Source organism: Battus philenor, unplaced genomic scaffold (genome assembly GCF_028537555.1).
Source record: "Battus philenor isolate CCGP_79_NKW_IND1 unplaced genomic scaffold, ilBatPhil1.0.hap1 SCAF_28, whole genome shotgun sequence".
Lineage (NCBI taxonomy): Eukaryota > Metazoa > Arthropoda > Insecta > Lepidoptera > Papilionidae > Battus > Battus philenor.
In genome coordinates, this window is record NW_027181691.1 from 9,153,381 (window position 1) to 9,174,446 (window position 21,066).

A 21,066-nucleotide genomic window follows, 5' to 3' on the forward strand; every position below is an offset into this window, starting at 1 on the left:
TAACTATGTCGACAGTTCCACTAGTGGAAGCCTATCCACGCCGCGTCTACTGGCCCGTGGTCAACACTCGATAATCTTTCGGCCCGAACTGCCATCGGTTTCACTGTCACTTTAGACGAGCAGTTCTTCCAGCGATTCATTTCCGATTCTAAAACTCCGAACTTTGCTCTTTGGGTGGTCTTGAGCTTTCTCATAAGACTCGCCGTAAGCGACCACGTCTCGGATCCTTAACCCTTTAATGCACGACTTTTATTTATACTTTTAAAAATATATATCTTGCAGATAGGTACAATACAATGCAGAGGAAAATATGTTTACATATGTATAATATTCTTATACTTATTTAATTTTATTTTCAAAACCTTATGTTGCAGCTATACAACACTATGCATTTACTGCTACTTATATAGTTTAAGTGGTATGTTGCAGATTTGCATCATTATGCATTTGAGGGTTAAGCCACCACCGGCAACACACACAGGTCAAAGACCTTAGACGGGAACCTTTCGGCCGGCTGTGATTGTGAATTACAACAGATAATTATAATTCAAAATAACATTTATTTTATAAACAGAAGTAGTTGAGTCGATTTATTTTTAGAATGCGGTCGAATCGACCGCGAGCAACATTGTCGGATATATACGACGTCACTGTTTATTTGTAGAAATCTAGATGTAGCTCCGATATGTAAGAGCGCATAACATTAAAATTTATTTAAAAAAGAAATATTTAAATATAGAAATTCATTTATTATTAACAGTTCTAGTTGTATGGTGTAAACGAACCGAAGTGACTTGTTCATATTAAGGAACGTCTTCGAAATATAAAATATATCTTTCTTTTTTTTTACTCGTGGGAAAATCCTTCTGATGCGGGGGGCAACGAAAGAGTTATGCAGGACTCCTACCGGTTAAAACCCCGCGGTCTTCTTGAACGCCTTTTGTTAAAACCACGGGAACGCTTTCGCTTACTACCGTAGTTTCAACAGCGGTGGCCTGTTGCCTCAAAATCTTGCAGCGGATCACCCCGAATCCATTGCCAAGGCCATGTTAAGGGGGTTGGAGAAAGGCGCGGTATAACACCCTCCGTAGTTCAAGTCTGATAGCGGATGGGGAACTCAGATGTTCTGTCTCTTTCTATCTCTCTCCTCAGCTTCCTTCTGCGACATCACTTTTTCGCAGGTCATACCAGCGCTCCATGATCGCCTGTTCTGAACCATCGCCTTAACAAAGCCTGGTAATGATAGGTCATACCCCAGAGTGTCGGTGAGTTCCCGGCGCAGCTTTTCACAAGCTGTACACTCCTCAAATAGCTTAACCCATTCGAGAACGACTGCACACCGTGTGTGCAATGACATTGAATTGCTGTTATCACTCACTCTGGAAAAAACAGCCGTGACGACAAGACTAATTTAACATAAAAGTAATCTTATAATTACGTAAAAATAAAATTTGATGTCGGTTTCAATTTAGCCCCTAAAATGAGTGACCCAAAGCGAGCATCATCGGGTTTACAGAAAACGAGTAGCGATAGTGAAAGTGATGATTTAATGCCTACGGAAACTGGAAAAAAGAACCTAAGTGTTATTATGTACAGTGACAATGATCCGGAATATGAAGAAGACATGAATATAGAACATTTAGATGATATATTTGATGATATTGTTGACCATAGTGATTGGATACATTTAATTGAAGATCATACCCTAAAATAAGGATTTCATGTTACCTAACTGTTTTTGGAATATTTCGATTTAATAAATGTTTTTATTTCATTTTACATTGCACTCTTGGTGTGCAATCAGATGACTCGTAATAAAAATATTCGGCAGAGCTACCTGCACACATGGTACTGGGACTGATATCTATTGCCAACATGTTTTTTTTTGTATCTAAAATAGACACTATATAGCAACAAAAAAAAATATTCTGGGGATGGTTTCCAAAAAAATGCGCGGTCTGGAATGGGTTAGTTGTATGTTTGTAAGTATGTTTATTTCGTCGAAACTGCTCAATATTGTACACAGCCGTATCGTGACCTCATTCGTAAGCGACCATGCCCTACATTGGAGTAAATGGTGTGCAAACTAACCCTTTACGTTGAGATTTATTCTGTTTAATTATTTCAAAAGATAACCCACTCAAAATAACGGCGGAAATATCTGAAACCCTAAAAATAAACCAGGTGAACTTTTGCAAATAAATTTATGTCTTGTAATACAGTTTTATTTTAATAAATTATACGTTAGTCGACTTATCATTTTGTAACTAATGACATGATGCTCGTTGCGGTAAAAAAATAAATAAAAATATTTAAGAATCTTTTGTTTTTCAATAAGAACTGCAAGTGGCCTAAACGGAAAGTGTAGCGGGGGTCGTATATACATATGCATGAAATGTGTTAAAACCAGTCAGATACAAATAGTACAATCAACGAGATTTTATGACAAGTTTTATAAATACTTTTTACGAATAACCTATTTTCCAAAAAAAAAAAATTCTTAAAAAAATTATAAATCGAATGCATAACATGTTCTTAAACTCAAATCGTAACTTATCTACAAATAATTAAATTTGTATAGAATATTAAATAACTTATCTTAATATTTCTATATCATAATAATGACACTCCCACTTGTTATTGCTTCGATGTTGTTGTTGTGCGGCTAAAAATATTTTATCAGAGAGGTCACAATAACAATTTAGAAAAAAAAAAACTATATTACGTCGTCCGGGTTTTTGCGTTTTAAAACAAAACACGGACGGAAATAGTATGCAGTATAACGTAAGAATTTATGCAGGCCGATTGATTATAACGGGGCAAATGTAGAGCTAATTTGTTAGCAAAAAGTTTTTACACCAATTTCGAATCAATCTGTATAAAGTGATGATTTTCAAATGTTTACACTAATTTTTTTTCAATCCCGCTCCGAACGTTGAGAGCGGACTGGTGCACGGCTAATCCTCCCCCCGTCTCGCCGCGCGCATACCTAAGGCGCGGTACAGCGGTATCGGTATTATTTTTTTCATCCTTGTATGCTTCTAAATACAAACTTATTCACAGAAGAGTTATTAATGTTTTTAAGCCAAGCGAAATATATAACCTTTATTTCAAGTACCAAAATTGCTTAGAATCAAATCGTCAAATATATTGACCGTCATATTTTCGACTATGTACAGTTGTAAGTGTTTTATTTAATTCAGGTTAGAGACCTCTTTCTATGCCTTAGGTTATCTATAATTAAAACATTACTAGGCGATGCTCACAACTTGTAGATAATAATATTTGTCTTAGATATGGCGAATTATAAATGCATTGTTGATACGGTGTATGATACGCTTTGGGTAATTGTCAGTTTACAGTCGATTTATTTAACCACATTGTCAAAATAATTTCTTCTTTTTTCATATATTTTTTATATAATTTAAAAAAGAAATAGAATAAAAATAGGCTTTATTTACACTACAATAATAGTCGCCTCTTTGGCATAGGTCTTTCAACCCCTCCATCTATCACACACCCTTAGCACCCACTCTATTAGGCATTTTGCCCATCTGGAGTTGTCCAACCTGCAGATGTGTTCCGATATCAACTTGATAAATAATATCTAATATATAAAATTCTCGTGTCACGGTGTTCGAACTTGAACTCCTCTGAAACGGCTTAACTGATTTTTACCAAATTTAATATACGTATTCAGTAGGTCTGAGAATCGGCTACTATCTATTTTCTATACCCCTAAGTGATAAATGTTGTTCACACTTAAAAAAATATATTTTTTTTTATAACGATTTTTTTTATTTTTTTATGATACAGCATACAAGAATACATACAACCATAAATTTTCACCCCTCTACGATCAACCCTTATTTTTTATTTGTAAATTAAAATATCAATTTTTTTTCGCAAAACAACGTTTGCAGGATCAGCTAGTTTTATATAAAAATACATCATTATGGCTAATTATACGAAAGTAGCCGATATAGTGCGGTGGATTGACATGTTGAAGAGGCTATAAACAAGACTTATAGCGCTTAGAACAGATACCAACGGGGTCCGGAGTTGGTACTATGCACCCGCAAGCACAAAATAATACAACCACTTACAAAGTGGAAAGATGATCTTCATGGAAAGGTGCACAGATGCAGATTACACATACAGGTGTAAAACATCTGCTTCCGTATCACCAATGTGCGTGGACAATGACTCATCATAATTATAAATTTAAATTATATTTACATTAGCATTATCCCTATAAAATAGCATTACAGAGGTCAACTGCTATAACTGAACATTCAATGCTAATATTAATTTATATAACAAATATATGCTATCTTATCGCATGCTATTTATTATCGCGTACGATTATCTATCCAAAACCCGTTTGACAGGTAAAATTTGATTAAATATATCCACTTAAATTGTTTTATGTCAATGTCATGCCGTCATAAGCTCCATAAGATATATATTTTTTAATTCACAATCGTGAGTATTTTCTCGTCCAAAATACCGTAATATCTGTAGGCGAAAGTATTTGAATGTTGTTGCCGGTGACGTCACATGGATCTGATACGTAGTTTTTTTTTCTATACTCCACAGACATTAGCATGCGTGTCTTTAATTTTACAATAACATTCAAATCCATTAAACGAATTCCTAACTTAAATCAGTGGCGTAGCTATGGTATTTGGGGCCTGGGGCAGATTGGGGCTTGGTGACCCCCCCCCTAGAGTCTAAATAATTTCAAAATTCAGAACAGAATGTAGTTAATATATTTTTTTTTGGTTCAAAATAATAATAAATATATATAAATAACATTAGATCTTAATAAAATTTATTGGGAAAATTTAAAAACGAACATTCCTCGCTTTTTGGCCTGCAAAGTCATTAATCACATTTTCAAAATCAATAGTGCCGACTAGTTCATGTTCTATTGACATTATTGCAAGATTATTTAATCTATTTATCATTAAATTATCTTGCAATAATGTAATAATTTAATATTTTGTCATTTATGGCCCTTTTAAAAAACACTTTGTGTTTTGCGAATGAAAAGCTTAAACACTGTGTACATTATAATTTGTAACCGTTTATTTTTTTTTATGTTCATATTATTTAACAAATTTTTTAGCACAAAAATTGTAAAATTCGATATTCTTTTTATATTATTTACTTTAATTTATGGTTTTCATTTTTCTTTTAACATTTCATTATTCATCATTCAAAAAAAAAAATTCAAATAAAATATTTTCAACTTTGGTGCCCCCCCCCCCTACTTGTGGTGCCTGGTGCGGCCGCTCCGCTCGCCACCCCCTAGCTACGCCACTGACTTAAATATTAGGTTCTTATATCATTTGTGTCTTGTTGGTTTTTCACGTCCAAGCAATGTCCGGCTTTTAAATATTAGAGTTGGTGCGGCCACTTCCTCATCCCTACTCCAAATTGCCATCATCAAGTTGTACGCCAGGATATGTGCGGTGATTCCCGTTTTCGTTGACTCATGAGAAGGCTCAGGGACACCTAAAGTGCAAGGGAGAGGATAGACGTGGTAGGCGGCACAACACTACGTAGACAGATGATATAATCAAGGTTAACAGAAGTCGCGACATAAGTAAAAATTTCTTATATATGAATAACATTGAATTTTTAGTATTTTCATTATTACATTGAAATTAAAAATGTCTGACGTATAAGCAATTTTTTATTCTTTACGACTTACACATTCATGTCAATGTACGATTAATTAGTTTATACAGAGTTCATTAAATAAAAACAAATCGCTTATCTAAACGTCAAGGGTTTAACGTTTTATGAACGCACATTTATAGGAGACACTCCCATATTTATTTATTTTCATATATATTTTCAACCAAACGTAATGAAGAATTATTTCATAATTACTATTATTGAAACAAAAACCATTTATCGACAACTGTTAAATGTAATATTAAATCAAATCCGTCATTCAAGTATCAAATAACAGTGCTACCGAAACCGCTGTACCGCGCCTTAGGAAAGCTCTTGTAATGGGGCTCAAGGAAAAATCTCAATCTTTAATAAAAATGCAGTGTCTTCTAATATCCTTAACAAACTGGTCTGTTCACCTTGTGGGTGGACATATAACCCTGCACATGCTAGTCTATATCAATGTTATTATATTGATCAGGAATTATTGGATCATAATTTCAGCCCATAGACTCCTTGCAAGGCATAGTCCTCTGAAGATACCTATGACGGGATGTTTAGCATACTTGGCGGGTTGGCGATTGCAGTGGTATGACTGTACGCAGAGGACTCTTAAGGAAGGGTTTCAAGAGGACAACCAAGGGTTTTCATAAACAAATTTCCAGAGAGAGAGATTAGTGGTTATCATATATAATTAATGCACAAATTGTAGTGAATATATGGATGTATTCCAGGAATTGTAACTAATATCACAGCAAGTTTCAGACCTCTGCTGCTGGGTTATGACTGGCAAATTGTAACGATGACAAGGATCACAAGGACAAAAATTTAATAATTCATATATTAGTTATTTGCATACCTTTTAAAAAGTAATGAAATATTTCTTTACACTAGTTGACATCCATTACAATTATCTCTCCCTTTCACATGATTACAACTATATGGCTCAAAGAACACTATGTATTACATAGTACCTTTCAATGCAAAGTAAAAAGTTTGTAGAGCAACACTAATGTAAATTACAGTGTCCATTCACATTGTGGGTGGACATCCTACTTTGCTAATATTTACCTTAATGTAAATTGATGTTTGGGTTTGTTATGGAAAATACTTTTATAACGCATTTGGGAAATGGATGACTGGGACAGATAATGAGGAAATATTAAATCCAAAAATAGTAATTTTTGTTGATTCATCTATTAGTGTTTACTCGAGTTGCTTTCATAACAGAGTGGTCATATACATCTATTTTATGCCATATTTGTTAAAGTAAAAATAAATAAAGTAATGAATTGATAATATGGTTTATGGCTTAGAGGAAAATATATGCATCAATTAATGCAACTTTAGACTAACCAACAGACATGAGCATGTAAAATTTCCCTACTCAATTTACTTAAGACTTTTATATTATTGGCTGTTCCAATTGGAAAATTTCATAAAAAGATTAACATAAACAAATAATGAAAGTTAAATCCATTAGTGATCCCTAAAAATATAATAAAAATGAAAGGAATATATGGCTAGTAAACCTATACCAAAAACATTTATTAAAAAAATAGATGTTGTGTGTACTATGTTTTTAATGTTTTTTTCTCTCAACACAGACTCTGCCACTGATAAAAAAAGAAAACTAAATATAATACAATTTTTGAAACATCACTGTCTTGTCAAATAAAAAGAATAACTATGACATGATTGTTAGAGTAATAAAAGAAAAAGGTGCAGGTTTTTTTTAAAATAAAAAAACCTTCAGTGTTATTACTAGAAAAGTTATCAAAAATAGTTGACAATTACTATACATAAAAGAAAATAGTTCTTCATTTAAAAATTAATGTTAATAATTAAAAAAATAGTTGTCCTTTAATTGATCATACCATAACTACATTTAATCATAAAATATATGAAACACTATTTAATAATTTAAAAAATAGCTCTTATATGGAGCTTGCTACCATGTAAAAATGGTTTATAACAGATAAGAAATATGTGAGCACTTAAGTGGAAATTAAGCAGTGTGGATTATAAAAAAAAAAACAATGTTATGGAAACAGGATAACGTCATACTCTGTAACGATCTATGGCGGAAATCATTGTTAGACTAAAATTATATTAACTATTATGGAATGGTTTAATGAACATTTGATACAGCTCAAAATAAATTAACTTAATCGATTGTAAATAACGTCAAATACGGTACCTGTATTGTACAATATTAATATGTACAATTATCTATGAAAATTGGCGTTTATGCAGAAAGCAAGCATCGAAATAGAATTAAATCGTATAAACAACAACTTACCGGACTTTAAACATTTTTGAAAAGCCTCTTGTGCAGTTAACTTTTCAGGTCGTCGGTCCAATGGTTGGGATAATTCCTGAGTGTAAGTGAAATAGTTCTTCGATTTTACACTTTGTAACGCTGCCCCTAATTTAACAAAATTTCGGCTTGTTAAATTTGGTACAACGACTTTACCCATCACAGACATTTTTACGTATATTTACAGACGTATCTGTGAAACACCGTTGAACAATATTTAAACTGGGGTAATTCTATATAATGCAATTAATTTGACTATTAAAACCGGATTCTAAACGAAACGCGGCAAAGCTTAGAGTAAAACCGAACCGACCGCGACCAGCTGAGCTGCGATACGATTACGTTGCGTGCGAAACAGAGTCACATAGAGTAGAAACTCTGTGTTGTGATTAACAAAAATCAAAAATACCAACAATGACAACTTTTATTAAGCACAATAAAACTACTTTATTAATACTCTGTTGCAATTACATCAAATTAATTATTTGAAACACTGACACCATACAAGGTCAGCGAGTTCATTAATTGTTACACTTTCATGTTTCTAATAATATGAATACTATAAATCAAATGATTTACTATTTCTAATATTTATTTAGTAAAATTAATTCTACCCTAGGATTTTTATTCAGACAAGGCAGTTTTAAATTTGTCTTTTCAGTAAAATTTATGACTCAACATCTTGTTAATTAATGTATTGGCCATAAATAATTGAAAGAATAATTGGTGTAAATACCGTTTTTGCAATACCGTAGTAAATCTGAAAAATTGGCAACACTGTTTTATTCATAATATTATGCTTAATAATATAACCATAACGAAACGAACATTCACCCGTAGATAAAATTTCGTTTTCCTCTTTGCAATATCAACACCAAAAATATAGAAGTTGTAATATAAATCTATCCTAGTGTTACAAAAATTAGTATGTTCTAATTATCATGACAATCGATAGATGTCTACTGCAAGGCCTCCCATAAATATTTCTCTAAAACGGGTCTTCCGTTGTTTGCTGCTTGCTCCCGCAACCCTGACTATATCGCCGGTCGACCTAGTGGGGGCCGAGCCAACGCCGCGTCTACCGGCTCGTAATCGCCTGTTGATAACCTTTGGGCCCTAACAGCCCTCAGTTACATCGTACACAGCCCTCTGCCACTTCAGACGAGAAATGACTCAATATCCTTCGGAATTTAATTTTGCCTACTAAATCAGAGGAACTCAAAATGAAGATATGTACCCTTTGGTACCGACATTTGTTTCTTAAAGGTTGACATAATCCAAAACTGATATTAGATGTCCAAAAGGGTAAAAAATTGACTCATATCAATTAATATAAATCCTTCCTTGAAACTTACGGGATACTGGCCACAGTCCACGTATCTCACGTCAGTCAAAGAAAGCTGATCGAAGTTGGTCACCAGTGAAAATAACTAGAGAAGCTAAGTTAAATCATCATTAGACAAACTATTAAGTTACTTAAACAGTTATGCTAGCTTAAACGACCCCATAGTTTGAACCCTTGCATAAATTTTGCCGTTCATCAAATTGTATAAAGAATTACTAGTAATTAAATATAGAGTACGATTGTTATAATTCTAAAATCTTAACAATTCGATAGATAGATATTAGCGTATACAGTTCGATATAAAAATTAAGCCAATTTTATTCACTTAACCAAAAACAAAAGTTTTATATATGGTATTAATTCATTGCGGAAAAAGGTTCTATTGTATAAACTAGTTAAAAAGTTCTCGTACCAGACCATATTTTAAATTTTATAACAGGAATAGTTGTCTATGGACCCAAAAAAGCCAGTGATAAAAAATATTTTCAATTAAATATACACATGTAACGGCTTTAGTCGACGTTGCTCAGGAACACCTCGGGACTAATGATTAAAAAACATTTAGGCAAAGCTTTAACTCTGCAATTTTAAATCCGGTGAAGTTGTAAATGGTTAGGAGAAAACAGTTTTTAACAATGTAATTCAAATTCAGAGACAATTTTTGACAATTATTTTACTTTGACACAAGATGGCGCGTTTTCACAATTTCTTTAATCTAAATACGATAGGAATAATGTTTGCATATGCATCAGAAATAGGTACTCAGCATGCAATGTCACCTTCCTGTAAGGAAATCTAATCACCTGCCGATATCAGAATTTATTAATTAAACATCCGGGTATTAATTGGAAGTATATTTAAATTCACTTTTTGTACACAATATATTTATATGGTTAGTAAGTTTTTGAACAATATGTTTTTGAAATAAACCAATTTATATTTAAATTTTTGTTAGAATTTTCGTAGAGACTTTTTGAAATAATCTGCTAGTAGGAAATTTTACTAATTTGATTTTATTGATATAATTAATTGCCATTATTTTTAATATGTCATCGAATTTGGCGGTAAAAATTATGTCGTGTGCGAATTATGGTCTAAATAATTAAATATCTATAAAATGCAATATAAAAAGGAAAATAAAATAAATATTTTTTTTTTTACTTATACGATGTAATGATTTATCTATATTAAATTGGTTGCCTTTATTTATAAATGGCATATTTAGGCAGTTTGAGTAGATTTTTTAAGTAATTTTGTTAATTATGTCAGCTTAAACATGTCATAAGGTTTCGAAAATAACAACATGTTGCATAGAAATGGGCACAGAAATTTTATCCTGTTTATTTGTTTACATTTTGCTTTAAAAAAATTTTAATATCTAGGAAGACATGGTTTAAATAAGATATTTATATGTAATAAACGTCAAAATATAAACGCAAGATGAAACTTCTAACGCAAGCATGAATGAAAGTGAAACAGGATAAGGAAGAATTTACTGGCAATAAAGATTATTGTCATATGAATTTGGGTGTATTTATTTGTGCAAATCAATCAAAGAATATTTATTGAGTGTTTATTCTTCTTAGTCGCTTCCTCATGACTAAGGGTCGGGGTCAATCATGTCAGTCTCCGCGTTGTTCTGAAAAAAACACAGAAACGACATCTAAAGTTATTATTTAAATTGACGATTCCTTTTTAAAAGTTTACATTTTCATATTTTTTAACACATCACAAATAATCCACTGCTTTACCCACCGGCGACCGCAAATGAAGCCATCTACGACTATTATTAACAGCGCCATCTATGAAGTGTCAAGGTTAAACATCCGCTGTTTTGCCGACATTAAATAAGCGCGGCTCAATACAAAATATAATTGTTGAAAAAACTAGTTTCTTTACGTGTATTAATGATATCTGTGACATAATTAATGCCATATCAGAGTAAGATATGTGTCAATTAATTGCGCTGATATAAATGCCGTGGGGGGTGATATAACCACTACAAATACAAGATATAGTTCTAGCTGCAATCTATATTGTTTTCTTTTATTTACCCTGAGCTGAATCCATAAATTGATATCTTTATATGACTTCATAAACATAGATAATAGCATAGGGTTGGTTAGCTTGTTATAGATAATGTATATTAACATTATTTATTTGAATAAATTTAGAAAAAAAGTTTTGTTTACATATGTTAATTTAAAACTCTGTGATCGTGCATTTTTAACGCTGTTTTACATAATTTCGTGTGAAATTGTCAAGTTTTTTTCCATTAAAAAAACTTCTAAAACACATTCTAATTTTAAATAATAAAAATGTAAATGTTTTTTTTAAGAATTAAATAATGCTTTACTAATGAATAATAGATTTTGACGATAAATTATATGAAAAAAATCGTAATTATTATACAATATAAAATTAAGTCATGAAAGTACTGTAATGTCATGAAACTGGTATTGAATTGTTTTAAGCATAAATCATTGATTTATTAATTATAAATTACAGGAGCACTGGTAGTCCAGCGGTGGTAGTCTTGCGATCGAGAGGGTGAGACTTGCGATTGTAGTTCGCGGGTTCAATTCCTAAAAAACAATGTTACATAATTCACACTGTGCATTAATTATATGGAACTGCCACTATTCACAGACAAGTATCCAGATAATTTGTTATACAGCTAACAAAGTGAACATTTAAATAAGATATATATTGATTGTATGACACATACTCCATTTTTTTAGCCTTATTCCAATTTTGATAATACGAGGTCATCCAATTCTGCCACAAAATACTTGAATTATTCATTATTATTGTGTGCCAGTTTAGAAAGCGCCGTATACGGTAATAAAATAATGATAACCGAATAGATCAGAAGTACTATCACCTGGTAGTACGTATTACAGTCAATCCATTTACCTAACAGTTCGGTGGTGCAGCGCGTTTAATTTTTTTACTTTTTTTTATTTGTACTAAACTTAACTATTTACTATTATAAAAAGTATAGTAGTAGAATTTTAAAAGAAGATTAAAGAGTTGTAAGTACAAACTGTAAAAAGTAGTCACACCATTCACTAGTTATATTCATTATATATACAAAAGTTAAGGTAATGTAAACATAAAATAAAAATGTAATAAAGTAATAATTTAACATGGTTTACAAGAGCGCAATGTGTACAATAAGTCCGCATATAAGTCGAAAGATATACTGTAGTAGTTCAGTAGCTTACAAAGTCAAAAATCTAGTCAGTTACTACTAAATATAGATTTCCACAGCGGATGCGATAGAGTAATAGTGACATTATAATTCAAACTTGACAGAAGCAAGAAACAGACTATTAAACAATTAAAAAAAGAATGTTAAGTTTAAAATATCCTTATGGTTTATATAAAACAGCTATCCCGAAGAGCAATTTTATTATTTAAGAAGCAATATCCTTAACACCGTCAAATTTATACCTATATCTTTTTAGTGAGTTTAATTTTTTCTTCACGGATTAACATTGTTTTACTGTAGGCATTTATAGCTTCACGAATCACTATGTGCCGAGAAAGTCGTTATTTTTAACTTCTTAAAAAAGCTGCATTTTCACTACAGATGTATGAGAATTTATAAAGAAAAATATGTTTGTTAAAAACGAATAGAATCATTTCATTTATATTTGCACTAAGCGAGGCTGGATAAATAAAGTGATTCTATTGGGTTTTAAAAATACATTCCTAGCTACGCATTCTCGCACTTCTCTAGTGGAAAGGCAGTCTAAATGATGACGTTTCTTACGCCATTTCTTTGGTAGTAACATTTTTTTTGGTAGTTTTATTAACTGTCATCCTACCAGTGGTCCAATAATATGGACTAATTCGTCTTTCGGCCATCACGAGCAAATTTATACATTGAACTCTATGTGAATAGTCGAGTATTTCCATATAGCCATCTCTCACTGTATCATTAAAGCCAAGATTGTCCCAGTGAGATGTATAAGGTTCATCGGAAACTATACTCACAAGACACGTATTACAACTGTCAAACAAAAGGCGTGGTTTTCAAATAAAAAACATTTTTTTTTTGGTTTTAATACTTTTGCTATATCGCTAAAACTATACGGTCGTAGTCACTAATTCATATTTTATTTATACTCTTAAATAGCCGCATTTTATATACTTTATACAAGTAAATTTCAGTTTATAAAAATAATTGATTTCCTGATTTTTCTTGGCCCGAATGGAGAGTCACACTTGGCTTATCTTTGGACCGTAACGCTGACAAGTGGTAAACAGGTATCAAGAGTCAGCCAAAGAAGTCATATTTCGACCACCTCTATACACAATCACATCATGGAACTTCCGTCAGAGCCAACTATGATTTGACTATGGCTTGACGGCATCCCCGGTAGGATATCAACCTGAGTCGATGATTCCTCAGAAGACCTTCAACTTAGTTACCATAAAAACTTACAAATTCACATCCAGTAAAGTTCTGGAATGGAGATCGCGAACCTACAGGCGCTGTGAAGGATTTCAACTCATAAGTTGGACAAACAACTTTGTTTGGGTCAACTTTCAACGATTTACGTTGCTATACGTTGGATGCTATCAACTAAGTCCGAGTGTCTGTTATAAAGGCAATAGAAGGAAAGAAATTAAGAATGAATCAGAAAGTGATTTATGTTAGAAGAGTGAATGAACGATTATGTGAATGGAAGAAGGGAGCGAAAATAACAGACCCGTGAATTATTTATTAAAAATCTTTCCAATAAGGTAAGGGTGTACGAGAGGTCCCCAAAAACGTGGGCCATTAAATAGGTCTGGGATTCAACAGAAGCCAGTTGACATTTGAATTTATGACAGTTCATTTGACAAATTCAGACTTGTACAGTCTAGCCTGTGTTACTGCAGACTATGGTCTAATTTAGGCTTACTTCAACATTACAACTATTGAAATTCAAATGCCAAGCGTCTTCCAACGACATTAGCAAGGTCATATGTCTACCATGTACGTGCTTTCTTTTGATGCGTTTTACGGTTTGAGTTCTCCACTCCAAAATGTAAAGGCCCTAGTGACCAACTGTCAGCCCGCTGGTTGTTGGTTACTTTCGTTCGTCTTCTAACTCATTTAATGACAACTTAATAACCCTTTAATTAATGATGATGTAATTCATTCTTACATTCATGACATGACACAAGATATCATCATGTTTTTTGTTTTTAATTCATTATTTTTTTATATTTTTAGTTGAAGGTAAATACATATGTTATCAAAGATTTTGATAACCCTATTGGCGAAATTCATTATCCGTCGCCTATCTGCATATTAGACGTAAGATAAAATTACGGAAAATTATAAAAGGCGTAAAGAAATAAATGTATTAAGTGAATCTTACATCGATTAAAAATGACGCGCCAACCGAGTAGAATATTAATATTGTTTGGGTAAGTGCGTAAATAATTGTTCAACTTATATTGAAATAAGCGAAAGTTATACATATACAGGATGATTGGTTGTAGGTATAAAAGCTTTAAAGTTATAGGTAAATGCATTGCACGTAAAAATGAAAGGTTTTAGATATCATAAATAATGTAATGATGACATAGTAATTAAAAGTATTTTCAATTTTATATACACGTACAGAAAATGTTTTAGAACATTTAATGATGAAAAACAATCGAATAATTATTATTAAAATTAATTATTGATGTTCTATTACCAGAATTTACCGGTGTATTACATTCCAATAGAATAAATAAAATAATTTAACATTTTTCAAAAAGATCTCTCTATACAGTTAAATGGAAATAGGTGTAAAGGTTTTAAAATTTATGTATTATATTATATATATAATTTAAATATTTTAAATATTATAATCAGCTAGATATTAATTCATATAAAGCTTCTACACTTATAATCAATGCAAATACTGAGTGGGCTTATGTATAAAAGATTTCTGCTATGTACTGAATCATCACGATATCTCTGGAACTATAAGGTTCGGGGACTTGAAATTTTGTTACAATATTCCTTTTGCCAAATAAAGGTTAGCTAAGAACTAATTTTATGAAATTACACCAACAAGCGTTAAGGATGCGTTCATTAATACCGCGAAACGGGTGTAGACAGTTTACAATTTAATATAATATAAATACAAGTTAAAAGGGTTCTATCTTTCATTATAAATATTTCGTAAATACAAATCGTGTTTCTACATGTGTGCATTCACAATCAAATTAAATAAAATTGTAAAAAAACTATTTTACTTTTATATATATTGGTTGTGTTCTATGTCTTGCGTCAACATTTTCAGGGTGCTTGGATTTGCGAATTCTTTGGGAAATCAAAGCGATTTAAGAAGTTTTCCTCAAGATTTTGAATTTGGAACTGCGACGTCTGCTTATCAAATTGAAGGCGCTTGGAATGTTGACGGTAAGAAAATTTTAATGATACACTAAACTATAAATCTTTTTTTACAACCATAAATTTATATCATCATCACGACATCTGATAGAAGCCCATAGCAAGGTATATGCCATCCCCAAAGATCTCCAAGATCACCGGTCTTGCGCTGCTCGCATCTATTGGGGGGCATATCCTCTCATGGCTTCTTGAGAAACTTCCAGACCCAACGGTTGTTGGTTACTCGAATGATGTGTCACGTTCACTGTCACCATAGACAAGCAATTACTACAATATCATTACTTCTACTACTTACACTATACTATCCTGTCAAGTTTATATATTTAACTTGAATATTATTTTTCACACCTACCCTGTTCTTTTTGAACCACAGAAGGTTACTTGGTTATTGCCTTAGGCATTTATCCAATTTGTAAACGCTTGTGTAACAATTACTGATTAAACAAATAAATTATGTTACAAGATATACTGAAGACGTACACTATAATGTAGGTAATCAATAAGGATAGAATAATCGACTTTCTTTCACAGATAATAAATTAAAGTTCAATTATCTGTGTTCTATTGTGTTTTGGTGTAAATAAATGTGTAAATAATTCTTTCATATAATTTGTGGGCACTTTCACAGGTAAAGGATGGTCAATGTGGGACCACCTCGTCCGAACAGACCCAACACATATACGGGACAACACTACTGGAGACATCGCTGCCAATTCTTACTACCTTTACAAACGTGATGTCGAAATGTTAAAGGAACTAGGGGTCAAGAATTACCGGTTCTCTATATCATGGCCGAGGATATTACCTTACGGTCGTCCAGATTATGTGAACCCTTATGGCGTTGCTTATTACAACGCATTGATAGATGAACTACTTGCGAATGGAATCACACCTTTTGTCACAATTTACCATTGGGATCTGCCCCAGAATTTAAACGAATTGGGAGGCTGGCTTAACGAAGATATTGTCGATTGGTTCGGTGACTACGCGAGGGTGTTATATCAGAATTTCGGTGACAGAGTGAAGCATTGGATGACTATAAATGAACCCCATATTCATTGTCATTTCGGGTACGGGGTAGGTTCCCATCCACCTCGAATGTTCTCTCCGGGTATTGCGTATTACGAATGTGGTAGAAACATTTTACTCGCTAACGCTAGAGGTTATCACATTTACGATAAAGAATTCAGAGCCCAGCAGGGAGGAGAGGTAGGGTTTGTAGTGAGTATGGAATGGGCAATACCTGCGAGCGATTCTGAAGACGACCGTGAGGCAGTGAAAGATTTTATTACTTTTAATGTAAGTAAAGTTTTCTTTTTAAATTTGTGCTATATCCTCACTCGGAGGTAGGTATACCCTCACTACGTGTAAGTCGCTGCATCCTGGCAGCGCAAAATCGGTCATTGTGTCGATCTCTGTGGGAGGCCTCACTCTAAGCAAAAATTATTTTGCCTATGTTTATTCATTCCTTTATTTTCCATTTTGACACCATTTATAGTAATCTTCTATAAGTCAAGAGAAGTCCGGTCCATAATAAAGAACCCTTCTCTGTTATTCCGCATGTATATGTAGTCATGTAATTTTGTCCAGTATTCCGTAAAAGCGTTCCGTAAAGAGTAAAGTATAGCGCATTAAAATAAAAGTCTTTTATTTAATTTAGGATAGAGTAATTATTTCCTGTCCTAAAACAGCAAAGTGTCATTCAAATTACAATGTCTTTTTTAAATAACTTATTATTTAACGCTTATGATTCTAGATTCACCATTTTATGGATCCGGTGTTTTCTAAAAATGGTAATTATCCTGAACGCATGATAAAACGCATAGAAGCTGCCAGTCTGCAACAAGGTCTCAACGCGTCACGACTTCGTCCGTTTACGGATGAGCAGATAGAGTATATGAAAGGAACTGCTGATTTTCTTGGTCTTAACCACTATACGAGCAGAATAGTTTACAGAAACGAATCTCTTGTTGGACAGTTCTTTGTGCCGTCGAGAAGTGACGATAGTTTCTATGGTCAGTACTCACATCCATCATGGCCGGTTGACACAGGATTTGTAGTTGTAAGTGTAAACAAACTTATTTTATAATATTAAATTGTTCATTATAATTTACTTATTTTCTAATAATGAAATAAAATAAATTTTTAAAATAAATAAAAATATATTATATTTTCTAATAATGAAATAAAATAAATTTTTTTTTACTTGTTAGACTTCAATAAATTAGTAATTCTATTATAGGCATCTGTATACGGTATTACAAAATACTCCCATGTACGAGAGCTCAATCTGATTCTAGTTTTTTTTTAAAAAAAAGCTTTTTCCTTATTGTCATAAATTTAATATTAAATAATTTATTTTAAAATCATTATGTTCTTGGTAATGCAATTTTTACCAAATATTTTGACGTTGTTTTTGCTTGGTCTAGCGTACTCTAGCGCCACTGCGGAGTAACAATAAAATTAAAATGGGCGCGAATTGTCAAATTTAAAAAAAAAACAATAAACTATAATCATTTGTAAGAAACAGATTCCTCAATTACATGTAATGTTAAAATATGATTTTTACGTATTTCGTTAAAACTCCAAACAATTACTATCTACACATTTCAAATTTATAATATTAGGAAGCAGGAAATCTTTGTAAATAATAGTATAAAATTTAAAATCAACAGATTGCCTTTTAAAATACAGTCACATAATATTAAGATTTTTTATTGAATTAAAAGTATAATAGTAATTTTTGAAAGTAGTAGTGTATTTTAAAGCGTTCTTTAATTTATTGTATTAAATTTAAGTTTATAACACAAACATTATGACTAACTTTTACAGGAATACGCACCTGGTTTTTACAATTTATTGGTGTACATAAAAAATAATTACAACAACCCGAAGATATACGTAACTGAAAATGGTTTCTCGACCGGTGTTGGACGTAACGACAACTCTCGAGTACAGTATCTAAGGAATTACTTGAATGCACTACAGGATGCGTTGGATGAAGGCGTCAATGTCAAGGGCTATTTTGCGTGGTCTTTAATGGATAACTTTGAATGGAACCATGGCTACAGGTAAATTTAAAATAAAAAAAGACTATGCAGTCTTTCCGCTAAGAAAATAACCTGAAAAAACCTCATAAATAAACGAAAGTAATCGATCGCTCAGCAAAATGGCTAGGTGAAATAGAGACCATGGATCCCCTCTCCACAAAATAGATAGAAGAACTCGCCAAGGTTGTCGCAAGACGCTGTGTACGGGCTAGATATACCGGTCCTATTTGAAATTTCAGGGGATGGCCAATATCCAACAATGAAGTTTTTTGGGCTAAAATGATGACGTCTGTCTAAAAAATGATTGATAGGAGATCAATTAATTTCATATTAGTACCTCCTGGTGTAATAAAATGAAAAAAGTTACATTTAAAACACAAACACACACATAAGTGGACCCGTTTCGAAATAGGATTTTTTTAGCAAAAAAAAAATGACTTTCGAATTCTTAGTTTGTACCTTGTATGAAATTTATTAAAATATCTAAGAATAATATAATTACATCATATTCCGTGTGAGTAAAAACTTGAATGAAAAAAAAACATGAATAAAAAAAAAAGCTCATGTCCTGTCAATTATTATATGATACAGCCTAAATAAAATTCAATGATTTCAAAACAAATAAATAATATTATTACAATATTAAAAAAAAAGAGTTTTCAAAATTCAGATTATTACATGTAATAGAAACAAAAATATTTACGAGTGATTACTTTATATAGGTTTTTTGCCTACAAATGAGCTATACATTTATCCTTTTAAAGTTTTCATACAACCAAACACACTGTATGTTGTTTACTATTTATTATTATAATTATGTTAAACAAACTTTTATATTTTAGCGTAAGATTTGGAATCTACGAAATTGATATGAACGACCCCGAGAGGAAAAGATTCCCTAAGAAATCAGCATTAGTGTATAAGGAAATAATAAGAAGTAAAGTTATAGATTATGAGTATGACATCGATCCATATGCGCCGTCGAGTGCGTTCTGTAAACATGTGTCAATGTTTGTTACTTTGCTAATGGTAACACTGGGAGTTATTTCTTAAATTATAACTTATTTTGTAATATTTAAGTAGTTATTTAATAAAAAATATGAAGAAAAACGTTGTTTTAAATAATTTTTTATTTCGTATATTAATGTGTCGTTTATAACAACTAGAATGTTGTTAATTTAGTTTTAATCAAAATTCACTATTGTCTTTTAAACATACTCGAATTACCTTCAAATCTATAAACTAATGGTTAATTCGTAATTGAAAATCTAACATTGTCAGGTTTATATTAATGAAAGTTGCCATTACATATAAATAAATCTAATAATTGTGCGATACATAGTATCTTAAATATGAAGAGAAAAACAGTATTTGAACATTTTATATCTGATACAATATAAAAAATATGTAAGATAATATACCCGGAGATGTAGTAATGAAATAATTAATCCGTATTTTTGTCATGGTTATTGCCATCTTGCAAAAGCTTATGCTTTTTTCTCAGTATATTAAACATAGGTAATATAATTAATGAATTATTTTTTAAATGTTATATAATTTTAAGAATATTTATCATAAAGAGTTTGATGGAACACTCACACGGAGTATTATTAATAAAAGTAATAATAAGTAGCTATCAGAAATATATCATAAGTCATTAGCACGTAAAATAACTTACTAAAAATTAGGAGTACTGAGTTGTGTATTCGGTGATATATAATATTAAAATAAAACAAACATTTATGGTGATATAGTTTTATTTTAATAAAAATGTGCGAATACGAAGTGTACTAAGCTAAGTTTTCCCGGCACACCTACAACGATACGATTACGCAGAGTATTGTTTTGCAATATCTAGCTTAAAACTTGTAATTCTCGCCGTTTTAAAACGTAGGATGGTCTGAATTACATTAGGGCTTACGCCTTAAGGTTACACCTCACGACATATCTAGCAAAGCTGAGGTAATCCATTGAATCACCTATTTTTGTTCTTGTGGATTAAAGTGCGACTTTATCTTCGTTCATAAATACTTCAGCGAACTTTATGTTGAACCATTCCATAAAATGTGGAAAAATGTATTTCTTAAATAATTCATGATTGATGATTCGAAATTGACGATTGATTATTCACAATGCTTAGGGGTACGGAAATTTCGTATTTACGAAATAGATGCGAATAAATGCGAAAATTACACATAAATGCGAATAAATGCGAAATATATGGTTATGTTCGTATGATGGATTATTAAATTATTATCGT

General features: G+C 31.9%; 2 protein-coding genes across 2 annotated transcripts in view; one reads left to right on the plus strand and one right to left on the minus strand.

Moving 5' to 3' along the window:
• The window catches only part of LOC137926006 (4-hydroxybutyrate coenzyme A transferase), a 41,037-nt gene extending 32,695 nt beyond the window's left edge, over positions 1-8,342 (minus strand). The window contains exon 1 of the mRNA XM_068769521.1: positions 7,988-8,342. Coding sequence (XP_068625622.1) covers positions 7,988-8,174 — 187 coding nt within the window. The 5' untranslated portion in view covers positions 8,175-8,342. The remainder of the gene's footprint in view (positions 1-7,987) is intronic.
• A 6,397-nt stretch (positions 8,343-14,739) lies between these two features.
• LOC137925846 (myrosinase 1-like) lies at positions 14,740-19,865 on the plus strand. The gene is made up of 6 exons (XM_068769308.1): positions 14,740-14,777; positions 15,647-15,765; positions 16,385-17,055; positions 17,513-17,818; positions 18,589-18,827; positions 19,649-19,865. The coding sequence occupies exons 1-6, from the start codon at positions 14,740-14,742 to the stop codon at positions 19,857-19,859; spliced, it is 1,584 nt and encodes a 527-aa protein (XP_068625409.1). The 3' UTR covers positions 19,860-19,865.
• Positions 19,866-21,066: the final 1,201 nt, after the last annotated feature.